Source organism: Nannobrachium achirus (assembly GCF_963921795.1).
Source record: "Nannobrachium achirus genome assembly, chromosome: 20".
Classification (NCBI taxonomy): domain Eukaryota; kingdom Metazoa; phylum Chordata; class Actinopteri; order Myctophiformes; family Myctophidae; genus Nannobrachium; species Nannobrachium achirus.
The window spans coordinates 40,042,718-40,069,262 of record NC_137827.1 but is presented as its reverse complement, the minus strand read 5'-3'; the positions used below and the strand labels follow the sequence as shown (position 1 = coordinate 40,069,262).

At 40.7% G+C, this 26,545-nt stretch overlaps 2 protein-coding genes across 2 annotated transcripts in view; one reads left to right on the top strand and one right to left on the bottom strand.

The window, feature by feature from the left end:
• babam2 (BRISC and BRCA1 A complex member 2) overlaps nt 1–12,214 on the bottom strand; it is a 124,243-nt gene extending 112,029 nt beyond the window's left edge. The window contains exons 1-4 of the mRNA XM_080751361.1: nt 12,161–12,214; nt 10,690–10,843; nt 9,668–9,744; nt 1,000–1,094 (exon numbers count right to left, since the gene is read on the bottom strand). Coding sequence (XP_080607487.1) covers nt 1,000–1,094; nt 9,668–9,744; nt 10,690–10,826 — 309 coding nt within the window. The 5' untranslated portion in view covers nt 10,827–10,843; nt 12,161–12,214. The remainder of the gene's footprint in view (nt 1–999; nt 1,095–9,667; nt 9,745–10,689; nt 10,844–12,160) is intronic.
• Nucleotides 12,215–12,532: 318 nt separating this feature from the next.
• The window catches only part of rbks (ribokinase), a 48,541-nt gene continuing 34,528 nt past the window's right edge, over nt 12,533–26,545 (top strand). Inside the window, exons 1-2 of the mRNA XM_080750523.1 lie at nt 12,533–12,599; nt 17,747–17,808. Coding sequence (XP_080606649.1) covers nt 17,750–17,808 — 59 coding nt within the window. The 5' untranslated portion in view covers nt 12,533–12,599; nt 17,747–17,749. The remainder of the gene's footprint in view (nt 12,600–17,746; nt 17,809–26,545) is intronic.

Sequence of the window (26,545 nt, the reverse complement as noted above, 5' to 3'; positions counted from 1 at the left end):
AAAAGTACTGCATTGAAAATGTACTTAGTAAAAGAACAGTACAAAAGTATTGACAATTTAGCATCAAAGCGTGAGTTATTTTCATTCGGGGCTGAAGTGGTTTACGTACAGTAGGCTTTATAGTAATAATCTACAAAATCTACAATGTAACTACTGTAGTAACTCAGACAGGTCAAATAACTGTAGTGGAGTACAAGTACAATATTTGCCCCTGAGATGTAGTGGAGTAGAGGTAGTATTGAAAATTAGAAATGCTCAAGTAAAGTAAAAACATACTTCAAAATAGTACTTAAATACAGTACTTGAGTAGAGGTACTTAGTTACTTTCCACCATAACACAATCAGGGTTCCCACACATTGTTATCAATTAATTTCCAAAACTTTTCCAAAACTTTTCCAGAATATTTAACCCGATTTCCAGGACAATATAACAATAATTCAGCTGAATAACAAGTCGCTTACTCCTATGCGCAATGCCCAAAGACAGGCAGTGTATGCCAATGGTTCTCAACCTTTTCAGGCCGTGACCCCCGAAATAATCATATTTGAACAGGGGACCCTGGCACCATGACGAGCACTTAGAATTTTGTATAACACGGTTTTATTTGCGAGGCGTTGTGAGCATGTAGATCTGCTATTTTCACAATTTCTACCTCTAATATTTGACAATTTGGCCAATGTTTAATTTGTCATTTCAGAGGTATTAACAAAATCAATAACCAAAGATAGCTATAGCATTTTTTTTCAGGACCTTCCAGGACCCTTGATCGATTCCAAAACGTATATTTTTCTCATTTCAAAATATTTCCAGGAATTTCATGACCGTGGGAACACTGCACAATATAACCCATATATAATATGTCTGCAGTAGTTGGGAGGCGGTGTCCGCTACTCTCCCATCGAGAAACAACAGACCTCAGAAGTCAGGACGCCGTACGTGCTTGACCAATGGGAATGGAGCGTTCAACCAGGCCGTGTAACAGAGATGACATAACTCACCGGTAATTCACCGGGTTCAGGTAGAAACTCTGCGTCCTCCCCGAAAATAAAGTCTGGCGGAAGCTCTGGATAGCTTGTGTTGAATATGATGTCCCCTGCAAGCGAGAAAACAAAGAGAAAGGAAGAGAATTCACATTGGTGCCCCGCTGCGCTAGATCCGTTTTCACAACATTATATCTGTGGAACCGAGTCTAGCTAAATTGAATGTCTCAACTCCTAGAGCAGGGGTTTTCAAAGTGGGTGACGGGGCACCCTGGGGTGCCGTGACAGCAGTCTAGGGGTGCCGCGAGATACATTTGATAATAGCTGGAATTTATTTCGACACTTAAATCTTTTTATTTAGTATCATTTTAAACTTGAAGTACGTTATTTTCAGTCAGTTCTAACCAAAATGGCTATTATCTCAATGTTTTCCTCGCAACATAATCGCTAAATATGTGCAAATATAAGGTCCTGGGAGTGAAAAATATAAATATAATGTAGTAGTCTACTAACTAACTTGCATATGTTGAGCAATTTTCATAATTTGCATAATTCGATTTATTTCGCATAATCCCCCATAATAACGGATAATATGTCAAAAACTGATTGGCCGATTTGAACAATATTAGAGTAGGGGGTTATTGAGGATGCTGAATCCATTTTCTAAATTCAAAATGGCCGTTTTAAACCGGAAATGGCCTTATACCAACTTAAAGTGGGGTGATTTTGATACTTTTGTGTTGATTTTCCAGTTGGTATATGGCCATTTCCGGTTTAAAACGGCAATTCTGAATTTAGAAAATGTCAGAAATGGATTCAGCATCCTCAATAACCCCCAAAACCACTCCAATATTGTTCAAATCGGCCAATCAGTTTTTGACATATTATCCATTATTATGGGGGATTATGCTAAATAAATCGAATTATGCAAATTATGAAAATTGCTCAACATATGCAAGTTAGCATCCGGCAGTTTCTACATGCTGGGGACCCATACTCAACATTTCTAACATAAAACCTTGGTGTACTCAACATGCCAGGGTTCACATTCTGGCAAGTGGACTATAGGGGTGCCTCAGATGAAAAAAATATTTCTAGGGGTGCCTTGAGCCAAAAAGGTTTGGGAACCCCTGTCCTAGAGGGTGGGGAGAGGGTCCCCAGTTCAAATGTGATTCTTTTGGGGGGGGGTCACGGCTAGCCTCGCAACAGCCAGACTCTCCAAAAGGAGAGTCTGGGAGTTCTCCATAGACGATGCATTACGCGATGACGTCGTTACTCACTTTGACTGACAGGTCCATTCAGTAGTCATCAGCGCATCAAAACATCGTCGGGAGAACAACAAATACGTCTTTTCCAGACAGAAATTCCAAAGGTGCAAACTGTTGTTCGTTTTTAAGTTGTGAGATGCCTTTGATTTCAGATAAAACTTTGCTTAATGCAGCTTTTATTTGCGATTTGTGAACTCGCATCGGACATGGGGTCCGCCATGTTTGTTTACTAAATGCGAGAGCTGTAGCCGCCCCTCGACCAATCAGGAGCGGTGTGAGGCGGGTTCGCTCGAAATGCAGCCTTTTGATTGGAAATTGAGAACAAATTCTCATAAAGAGACTCGATGGGAGGGACACCAGACCGAGAAAGGAAGCACATTGGTGATGTCACGGCCTGAAAAGGTAGAGAAGCACAACAGATCTCTTGGGAGGAAAAGGCGTCTTTCACCCTCTGTTGAAGTGTTGCATGTAACACTGGTACTCATAAACAACATTACCATCTACTGGCTAGAGATGGGACGATAAGCGATATTTTCGTATATTGTGATAAAAAACACTCACGATGATCGTATTGTGGAGATTTCATTTAGCGTGATATCGTCCTCCGTCATGCACTGGGTTCAATTCACCTTTTATTTGCTGAGCTGCATATCCGGTACCACTTAAACCCTCTAGAATTGGTAAAAGGTACTTTTAAAAGGTATTTTTTTCACTCTTTATCAAATGTCTTTGCCAAAAAATTGCCGATCTACAAGCTCACAACGCGTCGCAACGTGAGCTTGTAGATCTGCTAGTTTTTGGCAAATGTTCCGCCCAAGGATAATGGATTTTGATTATCGCGATACATCGCAATTTCTTTTGTCACAATAATCGTGACATGAAATTTTATCGTCCCATCCCTACTACTGGCATTCAAAAAGGCTTAGTGATTATATATTTCACATTATGACTGATAAGTGACTGTCAGCTAATTTCCATCTCCTATACTGTATGTGCTAGTTGCTCCAGTCCATGCAATGACATATTAAGCTAAAGAAGAGCTGTGGGTACCTTGCTGTGCAGGGATCTAGAGAGAATATTTTACATCACCTGTTGTATGTGTGGGGTACCCCCAATGGTTCCTCAGGTAAAGGAATGATAGTTGGGAACCAAATGAACCCTTACGGGTGTGTAATTCAAAAGAGTGTACACTTGGAATGAAACAGACCATACCAGCTCAATTTGGTTCCACTTTTTCACCCTCAGAGTTAAATTGACACCAAGGATTATAGACTGGTGTCCTAGAGATAAATACTGTATCACATGGCTTAATGCATCTCAAACTGGGAGTTGGGGTTAGTGAGTATAACTGTTTTACATGGCAACAGTATTAATCCAAGATAGACATTAATCACAAACCAGTGGAGCTGCTCATGAAACTGACAAGCAGTGATAGCTAAGGATCCCATTCTTTCAAGCCGGAGAGCGAGCATTGATGCAATAGTTAAACGAAATAGGCTCAGGCGAGGACAACACAACACACAGCCTATCACACGGTGCACCGTGCAGCTATGGAAATCAACAAGGCTGGTTCACTATGTTCAAATGTTATGTATTATGTTACACAATGCTATTTCTGTCCATTCTAGGCTGTTCTGTTCTGCTTTTCTGCGATTGTGCCGGGGACAGCAAGAGGAGACAAACATACGGCAGTGTTTTTCCAGTGGGAAAGTGTCAAACAAGGAGAGGAGAGGAGAGGAGAGGAGAGGAGAGGAGAGGAGAGGAGAGGAGAGGATGTAAATCTGTTACAAAGGGCCTGGAAGCCAGTCAGACATGTGGGTCCAGTATACAGGCTCAACCCTACCCAGGGGAGAGCTGTACGGAAATGGAGGCCTTGGCATCAGGTTCTTTGTACACATTTTTAACCTTACATAGCAATCAGGCTGACAAAGTAACAATGGCAGAGCACTGCGGAGAACTGAATAATTGGTCAATAACAAGCTAATAAGGGAATAACAGCAAAGACCACCAATCAGTGTGTACCAGTACCAACCACAGATGTAGTGAGGTGGGGTTGGGGGGGGGGCTTAGTGTGCACTAATGGAGCTCAGTCAGTTCCCTGCCAGTGTGCCATGCTCTTGCACGCGATCGGCAGGCAGGTCCAGACACTGGCAAAAAAAAAGAGAGAGAAAAAAGTGAAAAAAAAAAAACCTAGGGCCTTGCATCCTTGACTAAACAAACACTCTTCCTCAGGCTAAATCACAGGAAAGTACATCAACCAGTAAAATAACATCAGAAGCAATGCTGCATGCCATGCCAATGGCACTTTTTTCCTTGTTCCCTGCTAGGTTTGCTGCCAGTGCCACCGCTGTGTGAATGTTAAACATTCAAACAGACATATCAATGACAAATAGAATGTTCAGGTTTTTTTACACCCTCACGTAGGTAACATAGCATAGGTTATATGCCTGTGCAACTTGGCAAAAGATCAATCCTACTGTAAAAGATGCAAAATCTCTGTTCGTCTGTGTGTGCGTGCATGCACACGTAGTTCATGTATCTCGAGAACCGTCAGATGGACCGACTTCAACTTGGCGTGCAGGGAGGGAGTTCCTTGCCCGGTGTCGTGTTGGTAGGATAATAGGCGTAGGCAGTTGTCCAGAACCGCAGATCCCATCGCTATACCCATATATAGAGACCTGGTTGTCCCATCCGACCGATATGCCCATATGGGCACATAATGATGACATGGGAACTCCATATATGAGCACAAACAAGCAGAGTCGGTGCCAGGCGTCTTGAGGAGGAAGAAGGGGGAAGGAGAAAACTAGGAAGAGGAGGAAGTCAAATGAGAGATACAGGAGGGTTCATCAGCAGAACTATTCTTTCTAATTCACACAGCACAATGTCTGATTCGGTATTAGACATTGTTACTTGCGCCAGCAGAGTGCGCAAGTACTGCGTTCGGTGATTTTGTGTGCGGCGTCAATGTCCGCGCAGCCAATCAGGGACCAGCATTCTTGGTGACGTCACCATCAACAGCCAATCAGGGACCAGCATTCTTGGTGATGTCATCATCAACAGCCAATGAGGGACCAGCATTCTTGGTGATGTCATCATCAAGAAGTGCGACCTGATATAAATAACAGGGCGCGCTCTACTGGCACACAAATAGGCCATACATGGTCTACTTGTGCACAATGCCTGCACATCACCAGGTCTAGAACTCACAACCTTTGTCACCAATAGAACAATGAAGTCATTACGTGACTCGCTCATCCCCCGGTTCCACGGAAGTAATTCTCTATGGAGAATAACATTGGGTCATCTTAAATAGTCTCATATAAGCATTGTGGTGGATTAAACAAACGGTCTTTGCGATATTGTCGGCGAGGTGGCTCTGTATGGTTTATGATAGTCAGTCACTCATAAGTGATAAAGCCTGTTTCTAGCGAAAATGTAACTAATTCGTCGACAGTAACATTAGCCTTTTTTCACCATCAGTTGATTCTTCATATCCATATGAGTCAAACCGCACAGTTCTTATATGACGCGATATGAAAAAGGTCTATGGGAATTCAGAATGGTGGAAGAAAACCACGAACCAGGTTGGATGTGTAAATTACGTCACAATTCACTACTCTATAGCGTCAGAAGCTTTATTGCCATATCACAGGTTTACAGTTGAAAGAACTACAGGCAAGGAAGGGCAGGGATTTCAGGTAGGCCACGAAGGCCATGGCCGTCGTTGCCCTCAGTTTGGCCCTGTGCCCCTAAAAGAAAATCACACCTGTGGTATCAAACAAGACACACGTGCATATCTCCTTGTATGGGCCTGTCAGTGACGTTAGTTTTCTCCATACATCGAGTTCCGTGCTCATTCCGTGCTCCTACACACAAAGCCAGATGTACGTAGGAGCGGTTAGCACCGCTAAAAAATGGCATGCCCTGAGGCCACAGTGACCTTAACGCCCCAGCTGACTGCACCACTTTCTCTGACTCTTTCTTGTGTCTTGGTGTCTTTTGTTGAGATTCTGAATTCTTAACTCCAGTGAGTGCCCATCTTTAAACCAATCCACATTGAATCCAGTATCTTTGATTGGTCCAGGCAGGGGCCAGGGCCGAGCATGGATCAGATTGTAAACACAGTACCATCATTTATTTAGTGTGGTCATCCACTCAAAACTCAGAAATAGCTACAAATCCATGGAGATGGCAAGTAATATATTTATATTGAGGGACCAGCATTCTTTTTGAAAAATGGTGGTCCTCACTAATGTTCACTATAAGATGGCACCATTTCTGTCTACTTGCGGCTCAGAAGAGGGCTGTGGACAATTCTGAGAGGGAGAGAGAGAGAGAGAAAGAGAGAGAGAGAGAGAGAGAGAGAGAGAGAGAGAGAGAGAGAGAGAGAGAGAGAGAGAGCTCTTATGATGTGTTTCATGAACGATGAACCATTAGTTGAGAGTTAGAGCATCATGACATTCAACCCGGGGCGCTATTGAGTGATTGGATGAAACACACAACTATGTAAATGCTAACCAATAAGATGGATAGAATATACACAATGAATGTACAGTATGAATTTACTAATTAAGTTTTAAACTTTGCATTTAGGCGGTTGCTGTAGCACCACTACAGTATAAGAACCATTAGCCCACAATGCCAGTTCAGGAAGTATGACATAAGACTGGACCTGAGTGCAAAGCTGTATTGTCATGCATGGGAAGGCAGATTTCCTGATTGGAGGATGAAGAATGAGGAAGAAGGAGGAGGAGGAGGGGGAGAAGAAGGAGAAGATAGCACAATGCCTGAGTAGATATAAGTTGTCATTCTGCATTGCTGGCGTGGCGTCTTGAGCTCAACCTCAAACACCAAAGGCAAGCCATGAACATGTTGAGGTCTCTGCCAAGTGAGAAACCACTGATGGCTTCACTAATATGACTTGGGCAATCATCAGTGTTGCCTGAAAAGGCAGATTTCAGACTAGAGTCAAGTTTCAGTCATCAAGACAAAATTCTAAGAATGTGTGTACTTCATCAAGACGTCACTTAGAGATGTCAGTAATTTATGTTTTATAAAGATTGATTGCTCCACAAAATGCCAGATGAGGAAGTTTGGCATAGGTGTGCAAAGTCTTGTTTATTTTCATGCACGGCAAGGCACAGTTCCTTGTGGAGGAAAAGAAAAACAAAGGCAAACAGCAGATGTCAGCAGATGACAGCTGCCAGCCCCAAATTACTTTCTACAAGATGCGATGCAAATCGTGTAATTTCGCTGAAACACTCATGAGCATACTAATGTCATCTTATGTGGAAAGATCTAAGAGCATTTTAAAAAGGCAAAGAATGCCAAATGAGCTGTAAGAGTTAACATTTTATTTTCATGTACTTTTTTCCTCACAGAATGTTTTTACACCTGCACATACAAGCTTCAATTTCCGTGTATGCTGCTGCAATCTGAAATGAATAGACATCTGTTCAAATGACTTGGTGATCAGTATTTTAACAAACAGGGAAAAAAAATGTTTTTCCAGTCCAGCTCTCCTATATGGCTCTCTTCAGCTATCTTTTGACACTTAGGCACTGCCAACAGAGGTTCAATAAAAAAGCGAACAAAAATAAAGGGGCCCACTGTTGTGAATAGTTTAGCTTCTGTTTTCTTCATACGTAGTGACCTGGCGTGACCCATATAAGCTGAATTTGTCTGTTCATCATGTAATTTATCACCTTGACAGAGGTACACCCAAGTTCTGTAGATCTTTGCCTACTCAAGTCAGCTGATAAATACACCCAACCAGTTAGTTACAATGACCTGCTTTATGGACTGCTATGATGAAACAAAAAATGGCAAACATACAATTTTGCTACAGGGTGTGTGTGTGTGTGTGTGTGTGTGTGTGTGTGTGTGTGTGTGTGTGTGTGTGTGTGTGTGTGTGTGTGTGTGTGTGTGTGTGTGTGTGTGTGTGTGTGTGTGTTTCACAATAGGTCTCATGATTCACTATGATTCCAGAAACACCAAATTAAAATCATTCTCCACCGAGATAATAATTACTTCCTAACATGCTGTGGCTTTGCCGTTCAGACGTTTAGGAGCAAAGCTCAAGAAGCACGTCTTAGATGTGGGACTTCAATCACAAACGAGGCACCATTCCAGTAATGGTGAGTCACAAAAACAACACCATGTTTTTTTTTATCGTGTGTAGTGCTCAAAAGTTAAACAAATCATATTCTGTGCCTGAGATATACTGTATAAACATGGAGCTTTAATCATCAGCAAACAAGATCCAAAGTAAAAGTAAACACTACACAGTATTTGTTGTGATTTTGTAAAAGTAGCTACTTCATTTTATTACATTTTTTAAAATAATCTGTTTCACTCTTCTTCGTAAATATTGCCCATTCACACGCTGACAGCAGAGGCAATCATGCAATGGCGCTAACATACTCATCAGGAGCATTTATAGGTTCAGTCAGTGTCTTGCTCAAGGACACTTGGACACAAAGCTAGGAGGAACCGGCGATCGAACCGGGGTTCTTCCGACTCCCAGACAGCCGCTGAACGACTTCCGTCCCGCTCCCTCACTCTCCCTTTTGTGACAGCGAGAGTCCTCACTACTCTCTTTGTAAATGGGAGATTACAGAAGCTTTATACATATATGCTACATATATAGTTTGTGTAAGTAGGCTGATGCAATGACTGCAATGGATAGACAAATGAATATTTCCTGTTCTTCCAATAAGCCAGCTAGTGTCATTACCAATTGGAAGTAGCCAGTTAGGGAAACAAGTGCCCTCATGACTCAATGAGGGCCAGCACACAAGGACAGACACTGTTCTCGGGCTGAGCTGGATTCTGTTTCATCAGCATATCTCAGCTACTTTGTGACTGGTTGGTAAACAAGATTTCTTATAGAGAAACAATGATACATACTGTTGACCAATGCTAATTTTGACAGCAGGTTTTGATTTAGTTTTAGTCATAGTCTTTTGAATAAAATTCCATTTAGTTTTAGTCATATTTCAGTCATCTGAAATTTAGTACCGTTGATTTAGTTGACTAAAATGTGTTTTGACAGGTCTTGATGATGCCTGATTTTACATATAAATAGCTGTGTGCCGGAAAAATGTCTCAGTCTTAGTTCTACTGGATCTCTTCTCCACTAGACTCTCCCTAAAATCTTAATCTAGTTTTTATTTGTTGAGGATTTCTTTTTAATTTACTTTTCGTAGTCAACATTTTTCGTATGGTGTTGACTTTAGTCACGTCAACGTCACTAAAGTCAACAGTGGTTGTCACAAATCCAGTCAGTTCTACAGCAACAGCCTGCACGTGATGGAGCACATGGCCTACATTTACCTGAGAAAACACTGTACGCGGCTGCATTTCAAGCATCAAAGGTTTGTAAATGAAAGCAAAAACGTTTTAATATTACTTACATTTCAGGGTTTCTCCAGCATAGGGGATATGAAGCTTGAAGCGATCGCAGCATGGACCAGGGGTAAGCGAGGTGCACCTGAGAACAGAGATGAAAGGAGAGTCAAATCTCACATTCAAAGTTGTGATATTCATTCAGCACTGCCAACTAAATGACAGTATTCCACACCTAAGGGCTCACACACAGCCACACTCAGCTACGCGGGTGGCCATAGCTGAGTGGGTAGAGACTAGAGAGGCTGTCTGGGAAATAAAAGGTTTACATCCTACCTGCTCCCAAAGGTGCTGCCAGGGGTCATCAATGTGTCCGTATACGGACAAATGTGTCCGTGGAAAGACTCGGCCATGTCTGTGGCTTTTTTTTACATAACATTATAATGTTCTAATTTTGATCATAAACCCAATTGAATGTCAGTCTAAAAAAAATAAGTCAAAGAAGTTTAGGGACAAGGGGTAAGGCATGTAAACAAATAGAGCCCTATGAGTCCTCTAGGACAATGATTGTTTAACTTTGTATTTTCATGGACCCCATACGGACTTGTGCACTCTCAAGAGTTCCAGACCTGTAAAGGTCATTTAAGGCTTTAAGCTCTTTATGTGTTACTTTCTGGTAATATTATTATCCACTCATTTGAATGTCCATGGCAAAAATAGAATCTTGACAAAAATGTCCACCACAAGCCCCTATACAGCGCCCACTGCTCCTTGGTACTTGGGTTGGGTTAAATGCAGATTTCACGGTCAACGCAAAATATACTGTGACAAATACTGCAAAGGAGTGCGGACCATTATTATTATTATGTTACTGTCATAATACTATTACTGTGTTCAAAGCCTCTTCATCCAAGCATTCTGCCAGATGTCACTGAATCACTCACAACACTTTAAGTATATAACATTGCAGCAATTGGCATGCAAATTCAAAGACAGGCGACATGTGTCCCATCCCATAATTACAATGAAGCCATATGCAACGTAGTCCATGCTCCACGGAAGCTTGGCTGGAGCACGACTCCAGACTCACCCCGTCTTTAGGTCTGTGACCCGGAGGCAGTTGGTGGAGTCGAGCCCCACGCGTCCATTCCGCACCACACTGCACAAGAGGGGCCGCAGCTCTGGTGCAATACGGTGCAGTGCAACCTCAGGGGACATATTGTTCATTTTCCACACTCACGATTCTGTGGAGAGAACCGACAACAAGAAGCCATCACTTGAATGGGAATGTCTGTGGGTTTAAAGCAAGCATAGTTCTCTTCACTCATGGCTTAACGTTTAATATGGGAGGGTCATTGCTGAGTTAGTGTATTTACATATTTCTGTTGATCTCTCTCTCTCTCTCTCTCTCTCTCTCTATTCAATTCAAAGGAGCATTAATGGCATGAGAAACATTGCCAAAGAGAGTGTCAAAATATAATAAAAACTGTTGAAAGGGGTAACATAATACAGTTGGAGGGAGTACAGGATTGTGTAACCGAATCAGAGCTATGTCACATTGTGTCGTTATATACATGTTAGCTTTTTTTTTTTTGGTACAGCAATCTTTTGCTGTCACTTTGGGATAAAAAGCAGCATTTTTCCTGAAAAAGATTTTAAGTAGTATTAAAAAAAAACTCTAAAAAACTAAAATGTGTGTGTGTGTGTGTGTGTGTGTGTGTGTGTGTGTGTGTGTGTGTGCGTGTGTGTGTGTGTGTGTGTGTGTGTGTGTCTCTCTCTCTCTCTCTCTCTCTCTCTCTCTCTCTCCCCCTCTCAGACACACAATTTCAATTCTATTCAATTCAATTCAAAGGGGTTTATTGGCATGAGAAAACATCTGTTTACATTGTCAAAGCAGAAGTGTACACAATACACTACAATACAATCAGAACAAAATATGTACAAGTGAAAGGAGTGTAACAGTTTTCATGTATCAAGGTTACATGCAGGCAGGCACACACACACACACACACACACACACACACACACACACACACACGTTTTTGATTGATTGAATACTTTGTCAACAGTCAGTTTGCAGAGACAGATACAGGGAAGTACAGTACAATACAAGGTCTGTTAAAAGGATTTTCCCAAGAAAGCATATGGCTTGTTCCATTGGGGTCCTGTGTGTACTGCAATTTAACGCGCACGCATGCACGCACGCACGCACACACGCACTCACTCACTCACTCACTCACTCTCTCACACACACACACACACACACACACACACACACACACACACACACACACACAGCGAGATTAGGGGTAACATGGCGTGTCGAGGTAATGATGTTTTGCAGCTAATAAAACTGCAATTAAAATGACATAAAATGAAAACAATGTCACTATAGGCGAGGCCATGCACTGTCAATGTTGTGTGAGCTTGCTAACAGTTAGCCACCGTTATCAAGGCACTGTGTTAACATAACATACCAGGTTCTTTCAATGTTAGGGTTAGTCGAATATCGACTTTATTACCTGTCATTTAAGTATGAAAAAAGCGTATCAATATTCTACCTGTCAGAGTTGTAAACATCAACATAAACCAGCGTCAGCTCCACTGTTTACTTCATTCTTCCAAAACTTCCGGGTATATGTTTTCTGGGTCCTTCTGGGGGGGACCACGACGGCATAGGCGGTTTTTGTGATGCCTGTTGATAAATAAAATAGAAATGTTGTCCCGCACTGGGCACGGTCCTTTGTGATGTTTTGCGACAGCCGCACGTTATGTATCTATGCTGACCCCCATGTAATATATATTTATAATTAAGTATATTTATTTCACTTTGGTGTGATGTATAGCAATGTGTCCAGGCAGTACACGGTCACCCAGCTGTCATCGTCGTTAGGGTGGAGTGACACGTGACAACAACATTGCTGCTGCTGCTGCTGCTGCTGCTGCTGCTGCTGCTGCTGTGAACTTTGGCCAGTCTGCAAAACCACAGCTGATTAGAAGGTAAACCTTTTAATGTCATATTGATATTTTAACATGTGATTTATGCACTGCAGCGTGTACAGTCGCATCTCATAAATGTATCTATTTTATGTCTGTGTTCTTGTCTAAGTGAACTGGACTAAGATAGTGAAAGTATAAGAGAAAACTGCACTATTATGCTTGAACTGCACCTGTCCTACTGTACCTTGAATATACCAGTAAACCAACCTGTTGCACATTATGCACATACTGTATAATGTACAAAGTTGTTTACACAAAGTTAGCTACTCGAAAAATGCTGTTGGTATACTACTGACTGTATACATATGCACATGTACATGTACATTTAGACGATGCTCTTTTTATTCTCTTTGCTCTTTTTTGCACTCTTTCTTTTCTTTAAATCTTTCTACGTTATTTTCATTCTGCTGTTGTTACAGTATATACTGCCAGTGCTGCATTGTCTTTAGGAAGCCAAACCAAATACGTTTCACTCTTATGTAGGCCTACCTGTACACAATGTAACAATAAAGTACAACCTTGAAACTTGGCTTGAACCTTGAACTTGTTAGTTTTGAAGTTCGTGCTGCTTAATTGTAACTGTAATTCCATAACAGTAGTGGCAATTAATTTGAATGAAAAACGTTTGATAGATCAAAATAAATCATGTGTTTTAGCCAATCGTAAGTAATATTTATTGTGTGTGTGTGTGTGTGTGTGTGTGTGTGTGTGTGTGTGTGTGTGTGTGTGTGTGTGTGTGTAGAAAGAGATTTCAATTTTGTTTTCAAATGTGTTGCTTATATTAACACTCATTCCATTCCATTCCAATTAGATATTATATCACTGTTGTGATATGAAACATTAGGATTTGGATATTGCTAAGTTCTTCTTGGTTTTAAACGCTGCCTTACAGCAAAATTGTGCAATTGACTGAACTTGAACCTGACTGTAATAACCATTCTATTCTATTATATCTTATTATATAGGCATTACATAATGAATTATTGTTTATCAGAAAATCTTGTGTAAAAATGTTTCCTATAGTACCAATAGTCATCCCCACAATTAGGGCTGTCACAATTATGACATTTTACATGACGATTAATTGTCACTCCAATAATTGCGATTACATTTATTTTTGCCTTGTAGGCTTTGAAGCTGCACATGATGGTAGACACAGAAATGACTGACATTTGACAACTTCATAATTAAGAAATAACATTAATAGTGGAAATAGACGATCTACAAGCTCAAGCTCACAGCGCATCGCATCTGCCATTTCCACTATTTTTGAAAATGTTTGAAAATATATGAACATTCTTCAACATGGAAACGATTATGACAAAATAATTGTGATTATGTCAAATAATTGAGATTAGACAATTATGTAATAATTGTGACAGGCCTACCCACAATATCATCACAATACCAATATTGAGGTACAGTACGTGGTCAGAGAACATTCTGATTGTGTCCCTATCACCCATAGTACAGTATATTAAATGTTGTGTTTGTCCCTGGTTTTCCCCATCTATGATTACCAGTGGAACACCTCTTATATTCTTTTCTGAATGTAAACTGTTTTGCAGATCAGATTGATTTCTTCACTTGTGTTTATCCAATCATAAATATTAGTGTGTGTGTGTGTGTGTGTGTGTGTGTGCGTGCGTGCGTGCGTGCGTGCGTGTGTGCGTGCGTGCGTGCGTGTGCACGTGTGTGTGGAGAGAGAGAAAGTTAGGTATTCCTTTTTTATGTGATGCTTATAATTCCATCCACTCTATTTCATACCTGTATTATCTCTATTTTCTTTCCTGTATTTCTTCTCTTCCCTGTCTGCAATGTGTTGACAAGTTGGACAGTCCTTAAACATCTCTGAATGCAAACATTACTGTTTGACAGATCAAATTACACTGTTTTCACCCCACACTCACGCATAATAACACACAGTTATTATTTATTAAAAAATAAAAATAATTGCCCAGCCGCTATCTTTTAATTAAAGTCAGATAATTTGAGGTGCACTACTTTAGAGCAATTCCATAATTACTTATAGATGAGGATTCAAACACCCACACTGCTAACCAAACAGTATTTTCAGAATCAGAATCACCTTTATTGTTGCATCACAGATCTACAAGTGTAAATCAGTGGGTGAAATTTGTTTTTGTGCAAGCTCGTTTTTGTTTTTTCCAGAAAGAAAAAGAAGAAAGGAGAAAGGGGGGGGGGGGACCAAGGGGGAAAAGAAAGAAAAATCAAAAAGAAAAAGTGAATTTTATGTGAACCAGCATCATTGAGCCTCCATATTTTCCTCTTTAGTCAATATGAGACACCACAGAGATTATATGACACATGTTTGTGTCTAACGTCTGCTGTGGAATAAAGCAGGGAAGAGGGAAGGCTTCTAGTCAAACCTCATTTCATTATAAGGCGAGCCAGGAACTGTTCTAGTGGATGTAGTTAGTAACCCTAATGCAGGCTCCACCCAAACACTAACAAGTTGTACAATTCTGAAATGCAATCAAAATGACGTTATAGGCGTGGTAGTGTCTTAAATCCCGGTTGAGCTAAAAAGGGATATTTTCAGTGCAGTTTTATTTCATGCCATTTTTGTATAATTTGAAGTTCTCCCGCACCCCCCACCCCCCATCGTTTTAGACTAATTGTGGGCGCAATTAATCCTGGACATTTAAATCGTTTTTTTTTTTTTTTTTTTTTTTTTTGCTCGAGACCCAAAAGAGAGATTCGACGTTTGCCCGGAACCCAAACTAGTGAAAATAGCAGATCTACAAGCGCCACGTTGTGAGCTTGTAGATTGGCTATTTTCACTACTTCTTAAGCATTTGTTTTCTAATTTATGGAATTTCTTAGATTGTTCTTTTATTTATTAATGAATATTCATGAAAATCTTACAGCTTTTTTGGGGAATGTTTTGAAATAATAATGATTGAAAACTAAATGAAGGAAACTAAAAATTAAGGGACCCATAAAAATGTGTCCGCGACCCACACTGGGTCCCGACACACTGTTTGGGAAACAATGATTTAAATTGTAAAAATTGTGTATAACAGTAAGTGTGATAGTGCTGCATAGTACTGCTATACTGTATAGTACTATACTGTATAGTACTATAGCATTGGTTCTCAAAGTGGGGTCGAGGGACCCCCAGGGGTCCTTGAGGGAGTTCCAGGGGGTCCCCAGCTAAATGATAGTTAGTTACCAAATGGACCCTTATGGGTATGTAACTCAGAGAGTGTACATACCCACAGTGCATGGCCTCGCGTAATGGACCTGTTATAGGGTCTATTTGATTCCATTTGTACACTCTCAAAGTTAAATTAACATTGATTTTACAATATAAATTGGGGTCTCAGAGATAAAAATGCCATTAAATGGGGGTCCATAGCCTAAAATGCATGTCAAACTGAGGGTCCTTGAAATTAAAATGGTTGAGAATCACTGCTAGAGCCATACAAATCTTCTCGTATGGGTGTCCCTGGCATATCCTTTCAAATGGGGGTCCATGGGCTATTAAGTGTCAATTTGGGGGTCCTTGACATGAAAAAGTTTGAGAACCTCAACCACTGCTCTATAGTTCATGTCAGACTTCCACCCAGTCAGGCATAGCGTCGCTGTTGTGCAGAAATTCCGAAGCCAGCTACTTTTGCTATTTTTAATATAATTATGTTCCACCTGACAGAGATGATATGCACTGCCACATACATATATATATTTTACCAGTATATTTAAAAACACCAAGCTATTAAAGTCTGCATAGCCTACTGCTTGTCAGAGAAACCTTTTAGGCGTTGCTGCATTTTTAAGGACACTTTTAAAACACCCTCACTTTTATTCATTTTGGATACACCGACTGTAAGATGATATATGTTTCATAAGATTTAAACTCAGCCTTGAACTCAGTTAACCTGTAGTCTGTACTGTAGTGTAAATCCAGAGGGGTTGACTTGTCTAGGGGTTCAACAATGAATCAAACTAATTGGTTTAATCTATTATACAAAATGATAGATTTGTGGAGAAATTACATTAATTATTTTGTTCTTTTCTTTTATCCAAACATTTTCAGAATAAATAAAATATACTGGAAATAGCTGATCTACAAGTTTACAACACCATGTCACATCGCAATGCATTGTGAGCTTGCAGACTGGCTATTTTTCCAATTATTTTGGCTAATAAACTAATATAATAGGGCAGAAGTGGTTGATTTGAATAATCGATTCAGCCGATTATTTAAAAAAAAACATTAATTGATACAATAGTATATCATATGAAAATATAATACAACAATTATTAAAACACTTACTTCAAGATTATTCAAAAAAGCAATGGAAAGAATAATTGCTAAGACAATAATTGATATACTGTAGTGGCAGCACTAGCTGCCTCAGACATTGTTACCTGAAATTCTGCATGGCAGTGAGACTTTTAAGAAGAGGGGCTGCTGCTGTTTTGAGTGGTTGGACATGGTGGATCTTATTTTAATCCACTGCAATGGGAACTAAAAGGGATCCAGGCTGGCTGTTCATGCCTGGTGAGAGAAGACAATATGTGGGATGTGGTGGGAGAGTGAATTGAGCCATCCTACAGCCAGCGGCCAAGCTTTCCAAGTCTTCTACTGCATAGGAAGAGATTTGAAGAGATTAGCACTCTAGCATTAGCCCTGATACAAGCAGAGGATTGAATTAATTAAGCTTTTACTGGGCTGCGTTCTGTGCACGTGGTGCAGCATTGAAATAATCACCTCCGTTTAGATTGGAAACTGTCCAAATAAGCTTGCCATGAATGCTCTATTTTTACCTTGCCGCTCGTTTCCGTCAATCTCATGCTAATGGGGGAGTGAAATGTTATCGAGGCAGTGCATTTGTGTTTGGAAGCTTCTTGGAAACTAGTTTACATATTTTCCCTGAAATACCCTCGCAGACTTAGTTTTTCCTGAGGATTTTTATTGGGGCCTCTGTCTTTTGAAGTACAGGTTTCAACCAAAAGGACGGACCAAAGTCAAGGCCAATTTTCAAATTTAGGCTATGATTTGCCAAAATCTGGTTCATGTTATCGTATTTGTCCTGAAAGTGGAAACATCTTGCTTCGTGATGAGTCTCATATCAGCACTGGGCAGCAGTGTTTGAAAATAATGTGTCTCTTGGTTATAGGTCATGACTGAAGAGGCTTTCGACATGATGGTGGTGGGGTCCTGTATGACAGACTTGGTGTGGTGAGTAAACGAGGTGTAACAGTTAATCGAGCTGATCGATTTAGTCGATTATATAGAAATAATCAATTTTCATAAACAGCAGATCTACAAGCTCAGCTCAAAGGACTTGTTGTGAGCCTGTAGATCGTCTATTTTTGCACAATACCATTGTACAATGAAGGATAAAATAGAGGTTGAATGGTTAATTAGAGACTTATCCGTTTATATGATATCGTCTCTGTTGGGTGGAAACCTCATTGTCCAAAACTGTTACTTTTCAGGATTCAAACAAGAAAATTGCAAAAGTAGCAGATCTGCAAGCTTGAAACGCGACGTTTTGCACCGTGTTTCGATATTGCAGATCTGCTATAGGCCTACTTTTGATGCTCTTGTGTGACACTGAAGTATGATCATGTTGGTCATTAATTTACGAAAAATGTAAATATGGAGATGGGTTTCTGGCCAGACATATGATATATATATAATAAAGAAATAAATAAATGAACACACTTCTCGATTATGGTATTTGAAAAATCTATAGAATAATCGTTAAGAAGATAATCGATAGTTGCATTAAAGCCAACCCCCGGATTCAGCTCCATCCAAACGGCTATAACTACATTTCACAATTTCGAATTAGGCTGAAGCTGAATTGTCTTCAGGTAGGCTCAACGGGAAGCCAGAGTATTAGGCTTATTAGGCAACTGTTCATTACCTCATTAGAACCGGTCTTTCAAGGTTTATAGTGTTAATAAACTGAATTATGAGAAATTGCTGTTTGAACATGATTTGCTTCAAGCTTTGGAACATACTGTAATGTCCACATTGTTGTTAACCACCGACAGTTCCTCTGATGTGTGTGTGTTTTTACATACAGTACAAGCATGTGGAAAATATGATATAATAATGCGCTGAAGGGTGTTTCCACCATGCTTAAAAAGGACTATCCAATCCTGTCCAGACAAGAATAGAGGAAGTGGTCTAAATGGAGCAAATACCACTACTTCAGTGCTGTCCACAAACTCAATGCCCAATATGTTATGACTCAATTTTCCCAGGTACAATATACAGTACATATACATCTATGCTTCATATATCTAGGTTTTTTAGCAGGCTGCGCACTGTTCAAGTGGTGCAGCACTGGAATAATCACCTCAGTTTGAATTGGAAAAATGTCCAACAAAATTTAGACCCAACAGTATTTTATCCATCAGGTTTCAGCTTCACCCAGCTGATGCCCAAGTGGTGAGACTTGGGGGGGGGGGGGGAGGAGGGGGCAGTTAGGGGTTAAGTGTCTTGTTCAGGGACCCCTTGAGACATTGCCGGACCGGCAATCGAACCTGGGACCTTTTGCTGAGCCAGGCGGCCTCGTTACCCATTTAGCTATGGCTACCCAAACTTATTCTAAGCTTGAATGCTCTGTTTGCCTACTTTTATATGAAAAGAAATAGATCAAAATGATTGATCACGTTAGGCTCTACTCTTTCTTCAATGAATTCACAAGTTTACCATCTTTTTACTTTTTTGTTAAAATACTTCAACATAAGTGGTTCTCAAAGTGGGTTTGAGAACCACTGGTCTATATAACTGCGTTTCATCAAAGCTTCTTCTAGTCTAAATGACATCATGTTCTCATACGCAGAGTCATTATTGCTGCCATGCCAAACCAGGGCCCATGATATCTAAAGTTCATTGATCCATCCACCCAATGGGTGATGCAGATGTTATCAGTGGGTGTAAACCCAACTCAGACTTAAAGGACTCAAAGTGTTTAGCTAATCCACTATAATTACTGTTTACTGAAATGTCAGTGTTACATCATGCTGACATGCGGTGAGATCTGTGGAGCCAACCATGGTCCTTTTCCCACAAATCGTTAGTCATCAGCTCCAGCACAATGGATAGTTGAAAACAACAATTTGTCACCCTCATTTGTCCCGTAAACCTTTGTTAAGAGTGGCACGATACCTATATAATTAATCCTACACGCTTTATGGACTACTATGGTCTCTAGACTTTCAACGTCGAGCCAACTCAACACTTGACTTTGAAGAAGAGAGTGAACGCAGAATATGTGACGCAAAGAGAAAGAAAAAAAAAACATTGATACCGTTCTTCTCACCAGCCCCTCACTTATTTTTGGAATCCCTCAAATTGCTCAAAAAAGTCCCTACTAGTTATCAAAAACATATGGGCCCCTCTGCGTGAAGCTTTTGGCAAGTTGTGTAGCTCATTAGCAATTAGGCCTAAAAGTCTTGCTTTGAAGGACAGGAGCTGTCTATTAAAACCTTAATATGCTAACTGGAAACGGCCTACTTCTGGATAGGGTGTGTGGGGTCGGGGGTTTGGATGGAGGTCGGGATGGTGGCGGGAGTGGGTCTATGGAACGCATTTCTGGACCATCAAAGTGACAGGCATGTCTTTGAAGTCAGAAATCCAGTTGTGTCACTGTACGAATATTTTGGGTGAGTCTGCCTGTCTGTCTGTCTGTCTGTCTGACAGTGGAACGCAAGTTTTGCTCTGATGAGGGTTCACTGGCTCTCACTCTCTTCGAGTCTGTCTGCCAACTTTTGTGTCTTATCGCTCTGTCTCGGTCACCCGTCTCTCTGTCACACACAAATAATGATCATCAGACAGATTGACGATGATAGGTCATAATGGATTTAGCTGATGCTCTATTTTACATCATATCATTTTATAGTAGTAAGAGGCTCATGTGAATTATGTGCTATCCTGCAGTGCATGTTGTAGGGGAGGAGCTGTGTGACTCTCTCCAGAGGCAACCCATTGTCAAAGCCAGACACTGCCCCCTACTGACACTGCTGACTGAGACACTGGAAACACAGCACCTTTGCTCTTGAGCTGCAAAACAACAACAAAGTATCAGTGGTGGAAAGTAAACATTTAATCAAGTACTGTACTTTGTGTATTTCGAGGTACCTAAACTTGATTTTTTTTCATACTCCTCCATCTCAGAGGTAAATGTTGTACTTTATCTATAAAAGAGAATACTTATAGAGGGTATGCGCATGCATAAAGTGAATGGCAAATCGAGTGGCAAATTGAGTGGCAAAGTGAGTGGCAAAGTGAGTTTAATGTCATTTAACGTTGTTTAATGCAATCAGGTAGGACTTTTCTGTTTGGATGTATGGGCTGTCAAGGCCAGAAAGTAGTTTTTACCACTCAATAGGCATTCCTGCATAACTTCCGGGTATGATGATGATGTCACGCGCATACCCTCTATACTTTTGGTACTTAAGTATATTTTTATGCCATACTTTTATACTTTTCAAACCTCTTTGTCCTGCCATGTCTTGGCCATCTATAACATCTGACATCATACATACAATGCCCATATATGGAGATCCATGTCTGTAGAACCAGCCACACAGATATAGGCTGTCTTGGCCATCTGTCTTGGCCATAATATGGATTCTGTTAGTGTGGTATGTGGCCGATGTGGCCTCCATATATGGGCATTCCTCTATGAAGTCCTGTTAGATATGGGCTTCAATATGAAGGACCGCCCTATAGTCTTTGACTTATCCTTGTCTATACATTTCCAAATCGTTTGCAGTTCTAGCCACTGCATTGAATTGTAGACCCAGATGTATCAGTAAGGCGGCGAACTGGCTACGCAAGACTTAAAGGACGACTTCACCCACTTTCGACCTATCTTTATATAATTTGTCCACACTAATGCTCATTATGTTATGGTACCATTTTTGTCTACTCTGTTTGTGTCTCAGAGTAGGGCTCAGGACAGTTCAGAAACCCGCCTACCAGTGACCTCATCATTGGGGAATCCAAGCTAATAGAAACGTCTGGCTTTCTATTCCTGGAAAGTTGTCATCATGCTATAATGGAAGCCATTGTTCTCGCGATAATAAAAATCACATACATAGCTTAAAAAGATGAAATCTGCCTAACGATGATGTCACTGGTAGGCGTGTTTCTGAAGTGTCCAAAGCCCTCCTATGAGACACATGCCGAATAGATTAGATTTTTTACCATTTGATCATGAACATTAGTGAGTACCAATTATATTAAGATAGGTTGGAAATGGGTGAAGTTGTCCTTTAAGTTGTAGTACAGTACAAGCACAGAACAGTAGGAAACTACAACCAACTACAGAATTAACTGCTATGATCTTGATTCAAACCCCTTCGGCCAATCCTGCCTCCTTCTCTCTCAAGGCAAACTAAATTAGTATGTGTCTTCTTGAGAGAGAAAAAAAGGAAGTCAATAAAGAAAGATTTGACAAAAGTTATGGCCTAGTGCAAGTTTAAGGATGTTTTGTTGCCATGATGTTTTTATTTACCAGCAAAAATAGAATGTATAATTGTCCATACAAAACACAAAACATACTGTACCCAAGTTCAGGACGATTTGGTTTACCTGCAGCTGTGAAATAATAAGTAATTCCTACTTTGTCCAAACTGGTAATCCTGATTACTTTTTTTTTTAGCTTATACCAAGAGGAGGACAGAACATTCTGATTCTATTTTGACAAGTTGCTTTCTTGAGTCAATAACAACATTTACAATATCTGTCTTGGATCCACAAGCTTCTGCTTCTGCTGTCAATACTCATCATCAGGCAGTTTTTAACTCAATTCAATTATGAAATAGCCACCTTAATAAAGGTGTTTTCACTTTTTCACCAGAAGAGTGCCTTTTTCTCCCCTCTTTGTTGCACTTTTCTCATCATCTTGATGAAGTTCAAGTTGAAATGATCCATGCTTTGACCTATGTTATAATGATTTTACCGTCTTCCTGCCTTTTAGTAATATATCAGTTGAATAGGCTGCATTTTAAATGATGCCTATTCAATACCTATTCATGTATTCAAATGGTGTATTCTGTTTTGACACAGCTTATTTTGCCGGAAAGCAGAAACTGTCTGTCAAGTAAGTTCGTTATTGGAAACTGTTTTTAGTTGTGTTTGCATTGCGGGCATCCAGGTGGTGTACAGTAGATGCAAAACACTCGCCCACGAACCCCGGCGTTGGTGCCTCCGACTTGGCCTGGCACTCCAACCTCCAACAAACACAATTAGCAAGTGGGAAAGGTCAGCATGGGATAGTGTTGGGTCACTAGTGACTGACTCCTACTGGTTGGCTGTGGAACATGTTGGACGGGGCATTTGGGAATATGAGCGTGCGTGCATGCGTGCGTTGGGAGTCTTGGGAGAGGTACCGTTAACGCCCACAAGCATTATGGTCTCCCGGTAAAACGCCTCACTGTAAGGTGAAAGAGACCCCAATGGTGTATTGTGAGAGGGCCGAGAATGATATTCTCCTCCTTCCTCGGACCAAACAGTGGAGGCTCTACAACGGCAGGGACTGCAGTGCCACTCAGGACGAATTGGCAATGAATTGACAATGACTAAATTAGCAGAACATGGCAACATTATAAAACAACACACAAGAGGAAAATAGAATTGAGTGCCAACCTGGAGGCAAGCGGCCCACGTCACTTAGCGCCTGTTTTGGCCTTTTCTCGTATCGTGGGAGAAAGAGCGGCGATGTTGCACTTCGGCACGTAGCTGTCCCGTTTGTCTGGCAAGCTCACACAGACAACAATGGCTCAATGTCTCCCTGTGCGAGGAGAGGCGTGGGTGGGTTCGCCTTGAAATGTGTCACCTGTCAGTCATGCGGTCTCAGGTGGCTGTTAGCCTGTGTAAGCGAACGGGTTCTAGTGAAGTGGGGGTGGATGGAACGCTATCCTAGTGAGTGAGTGACACCCGTTGGAAAGTGTCACGGTATGGGAAGCAATACAAAAGGAGTAAGTGTGGGGCACTTGGTGGTGGTTGTGTGTGTGTGTGTGTGTGTGTGTGTGTGTGTGTGTGTGTGTGTGTGTGTGTGTGTGTGCGTGTGCGTGTGCGTGTGCGTGCGTGCGTGCGTGCGTGCGTGCATGCGTGCGTGCGTGGGTGTGTGCGTGCGTGCGTGCGTGCGTGCGTGCATGCGTGTTGGACTAAATGAAGTTGTTATATCTATTCATCCTTTTCCACAAAACGTTAAACCTACAGTAGTTTAAAAACATGCATCCTTAGTTTTAGTTTCCATTCTTGCCGCACTACTTTAAAAGGGCAGCATATCCAGGAGGGGCGAGCTCCGAAAGCGTCCCGTCTCAGACGCGTCCGCAAAAACTATTGAAATAATAATCTGGCTCTCAATTACACTAGATTATTACATTATTCTTTGAATGCTCAAAGCTTCTATTATCATAGGTCTTTCTATGCCAGTTTTCTCTCAAAAGCGAAGAAAAAAAGTAACATAATTTATTAGTCTAAAGATCCTGACAGTGTTGCTGTTTATTTACACCGGCCAAGCCTTAATGGCAGACAATCAAAATTGATCTAGCCTATTCACTGGTTTGATAAGCAATGCTTAAAATGTATTTGGCACAACAGAACCCACACTAATTTTTTTATTTATTTTCCACAAAAAGAAAACTATAACTATATATATATATATATATATATATATATATATATATATATATATACTGTATATAAATACACATACAGTTCATTCAGTCTAGGTTGATCTACATTTTTACAACAAACATCACAATAATCATAACCGTTAAAATGTGCTGGTATTTGCCGTGTGTATTTTACAAGATGAAAGTCAAATCAGCTGGATGCCATAATACGGTATACGCCTCCTGTTGACCTGTGATGCTGTCGGCCGCGTAAGTTACTGGAAACCCTTGGCGTGGAGTGAGGTTACTGTAACACCACATCTCAACCTGCCTATCACCAATTGGCAATGACTAAATTAGGAGAAAATGGCAAAAATGCACTTTGGTCTGCCGAGCTGCAGCGCTGGCCAGGGGCCAGACCACAGCAGCCTGACGTACGGTGTGAAGCTATCCAGGAGCACCCAGGGCTCCCGTGTTGCCACATTTTTTTGCGAGAGAAATGAGCAACCAGGTCTATGAAACCAAGCCCAAAAGAAGCAACCTAGCTGGCCAAGAGCACGTTAAACCTACAGAATGTATACATGAGCTATTTGAAAATAGACGATCTACAAGCTCACAACGAGTTGCATCGCGGCACATTGTGAGCTTGTAGATGTGCTATTTAACACACCAGAAAAATGTGGAATGATTTAAAATGCAGAAATCGTGTATTGGCATCGCTGGCACAAAATATTTTCAGCTGAGGGTCCAACAATTTGTTTTAGGAAACAAGCCCAAACAAGCTACTACACTTCAGAAACAAGACCAAAAAACCACAAACCTGCCTCTACTAATTATTTATAATCGACTACTTTACAGAAAAACAAGACCAAAATCGTGGACTTGGCAACACTGGTTGGCTCCCTTCTGCGTTACTCACCGACCTCCTCCTCCTCCTCTGTGATTGGAGGGATGGGCAATGATGGGCAGCTCTCCTCCAGGGCATCCATCTGTGGCATGGTGGCCCTGGGGTGAGGGACGGGACTTTTCTAATGAGTCAGCCATTACTGGTGACACCAAAGTCTGCTCTGGGTTGTATTGGTGCATCTCTATCTATCTATCTATACTACAGTATCTAGTTCGTCTGTCTATCTGTCTATCTAATCCAGGGGTGGGCAACTTTGATGATAGAGAGGGCCACTATATTTCCACACTCAATCCAGAGGGCCACATCCCTTGGCATATTGTTACTGTCGAGCAAAAACCTCTTATCTCCAGTAGGAGTAGCAAAAATAGCCGATCTACAAGCTCAAAACGCGTCGCGCTGCGACACGTTTTGAGCTTGTAGATCTGCTATTTTTGCTACTTTTGAATTGGAATCCTGAATTATCTTTTGTTATTTTTTAATTGAAATCCTGAAATGTAACATTTTGATTTAATTTCCAATGCATTTAGTTATACTTATGTTAACTTTATGAACTTAAATACAAATACATTGGACATAAAAAAATAATATAGACTGAAGACTGGGTCATGTTTGCATGTTTGGAATTCTAACAGCTGAAATCAATAATATCAGTATTCCGATATTAACCTACGGGCCGCATCAAGTGAAGGTGGGGGGCGCATGTGGCCCCCGGGCTGCCAGTTGCCCATGTATGATCTAATCTATCTACGTGTATCTAATCTATCTATGTGGATGTTTTATATGATGTTCAACCACAGTATACAAAAGGAAAGGGGCTATAAGTTAAAAACCTTTGTAAGTTCATCCATCCAATATTTATCCTCCATTTTGATCACATTTTGGACAATGGCTCTAACAAAGCCCATGCCATCTTCATCATGGTAGACAATAATAATAAATTATGTATGGTAACATTTTCCATATGCTTATTGTTTACTCGGGGAAGAAAGATTGTCCAGGAAGACATACCAAGGAATTTTAAAAGGCTGTTGGTTAATATCTTTTCACTAAACATCAGTCCCATTGTTGAAGAAAAATTGCCTTTATGCTTCTTTATTTTAATTTATATATAAAAAATTAAATAACATTTGTGAGTAATGATACAGAACTTGCAAAAACATTTCTAGAATGTAACAATTGGCTGTATATGTTTCAGTGAGTGAATAACTCACTGAAAGTCAAACTATCTGGGTATCAAAGGGATTCAATGTTATACTGTATGTGTCATCAGTAAATCCCACAGGCAAGATGTATCATAGCATTAGGGATGGGACGATACGCGATATTATCGTTTATCATAATAAAAAACACTCATGATAATCGTATTGTGGAGATTTAATTTATCGTACCACTTAAACCCTCTATAATTGGTAAAAGGTACTTG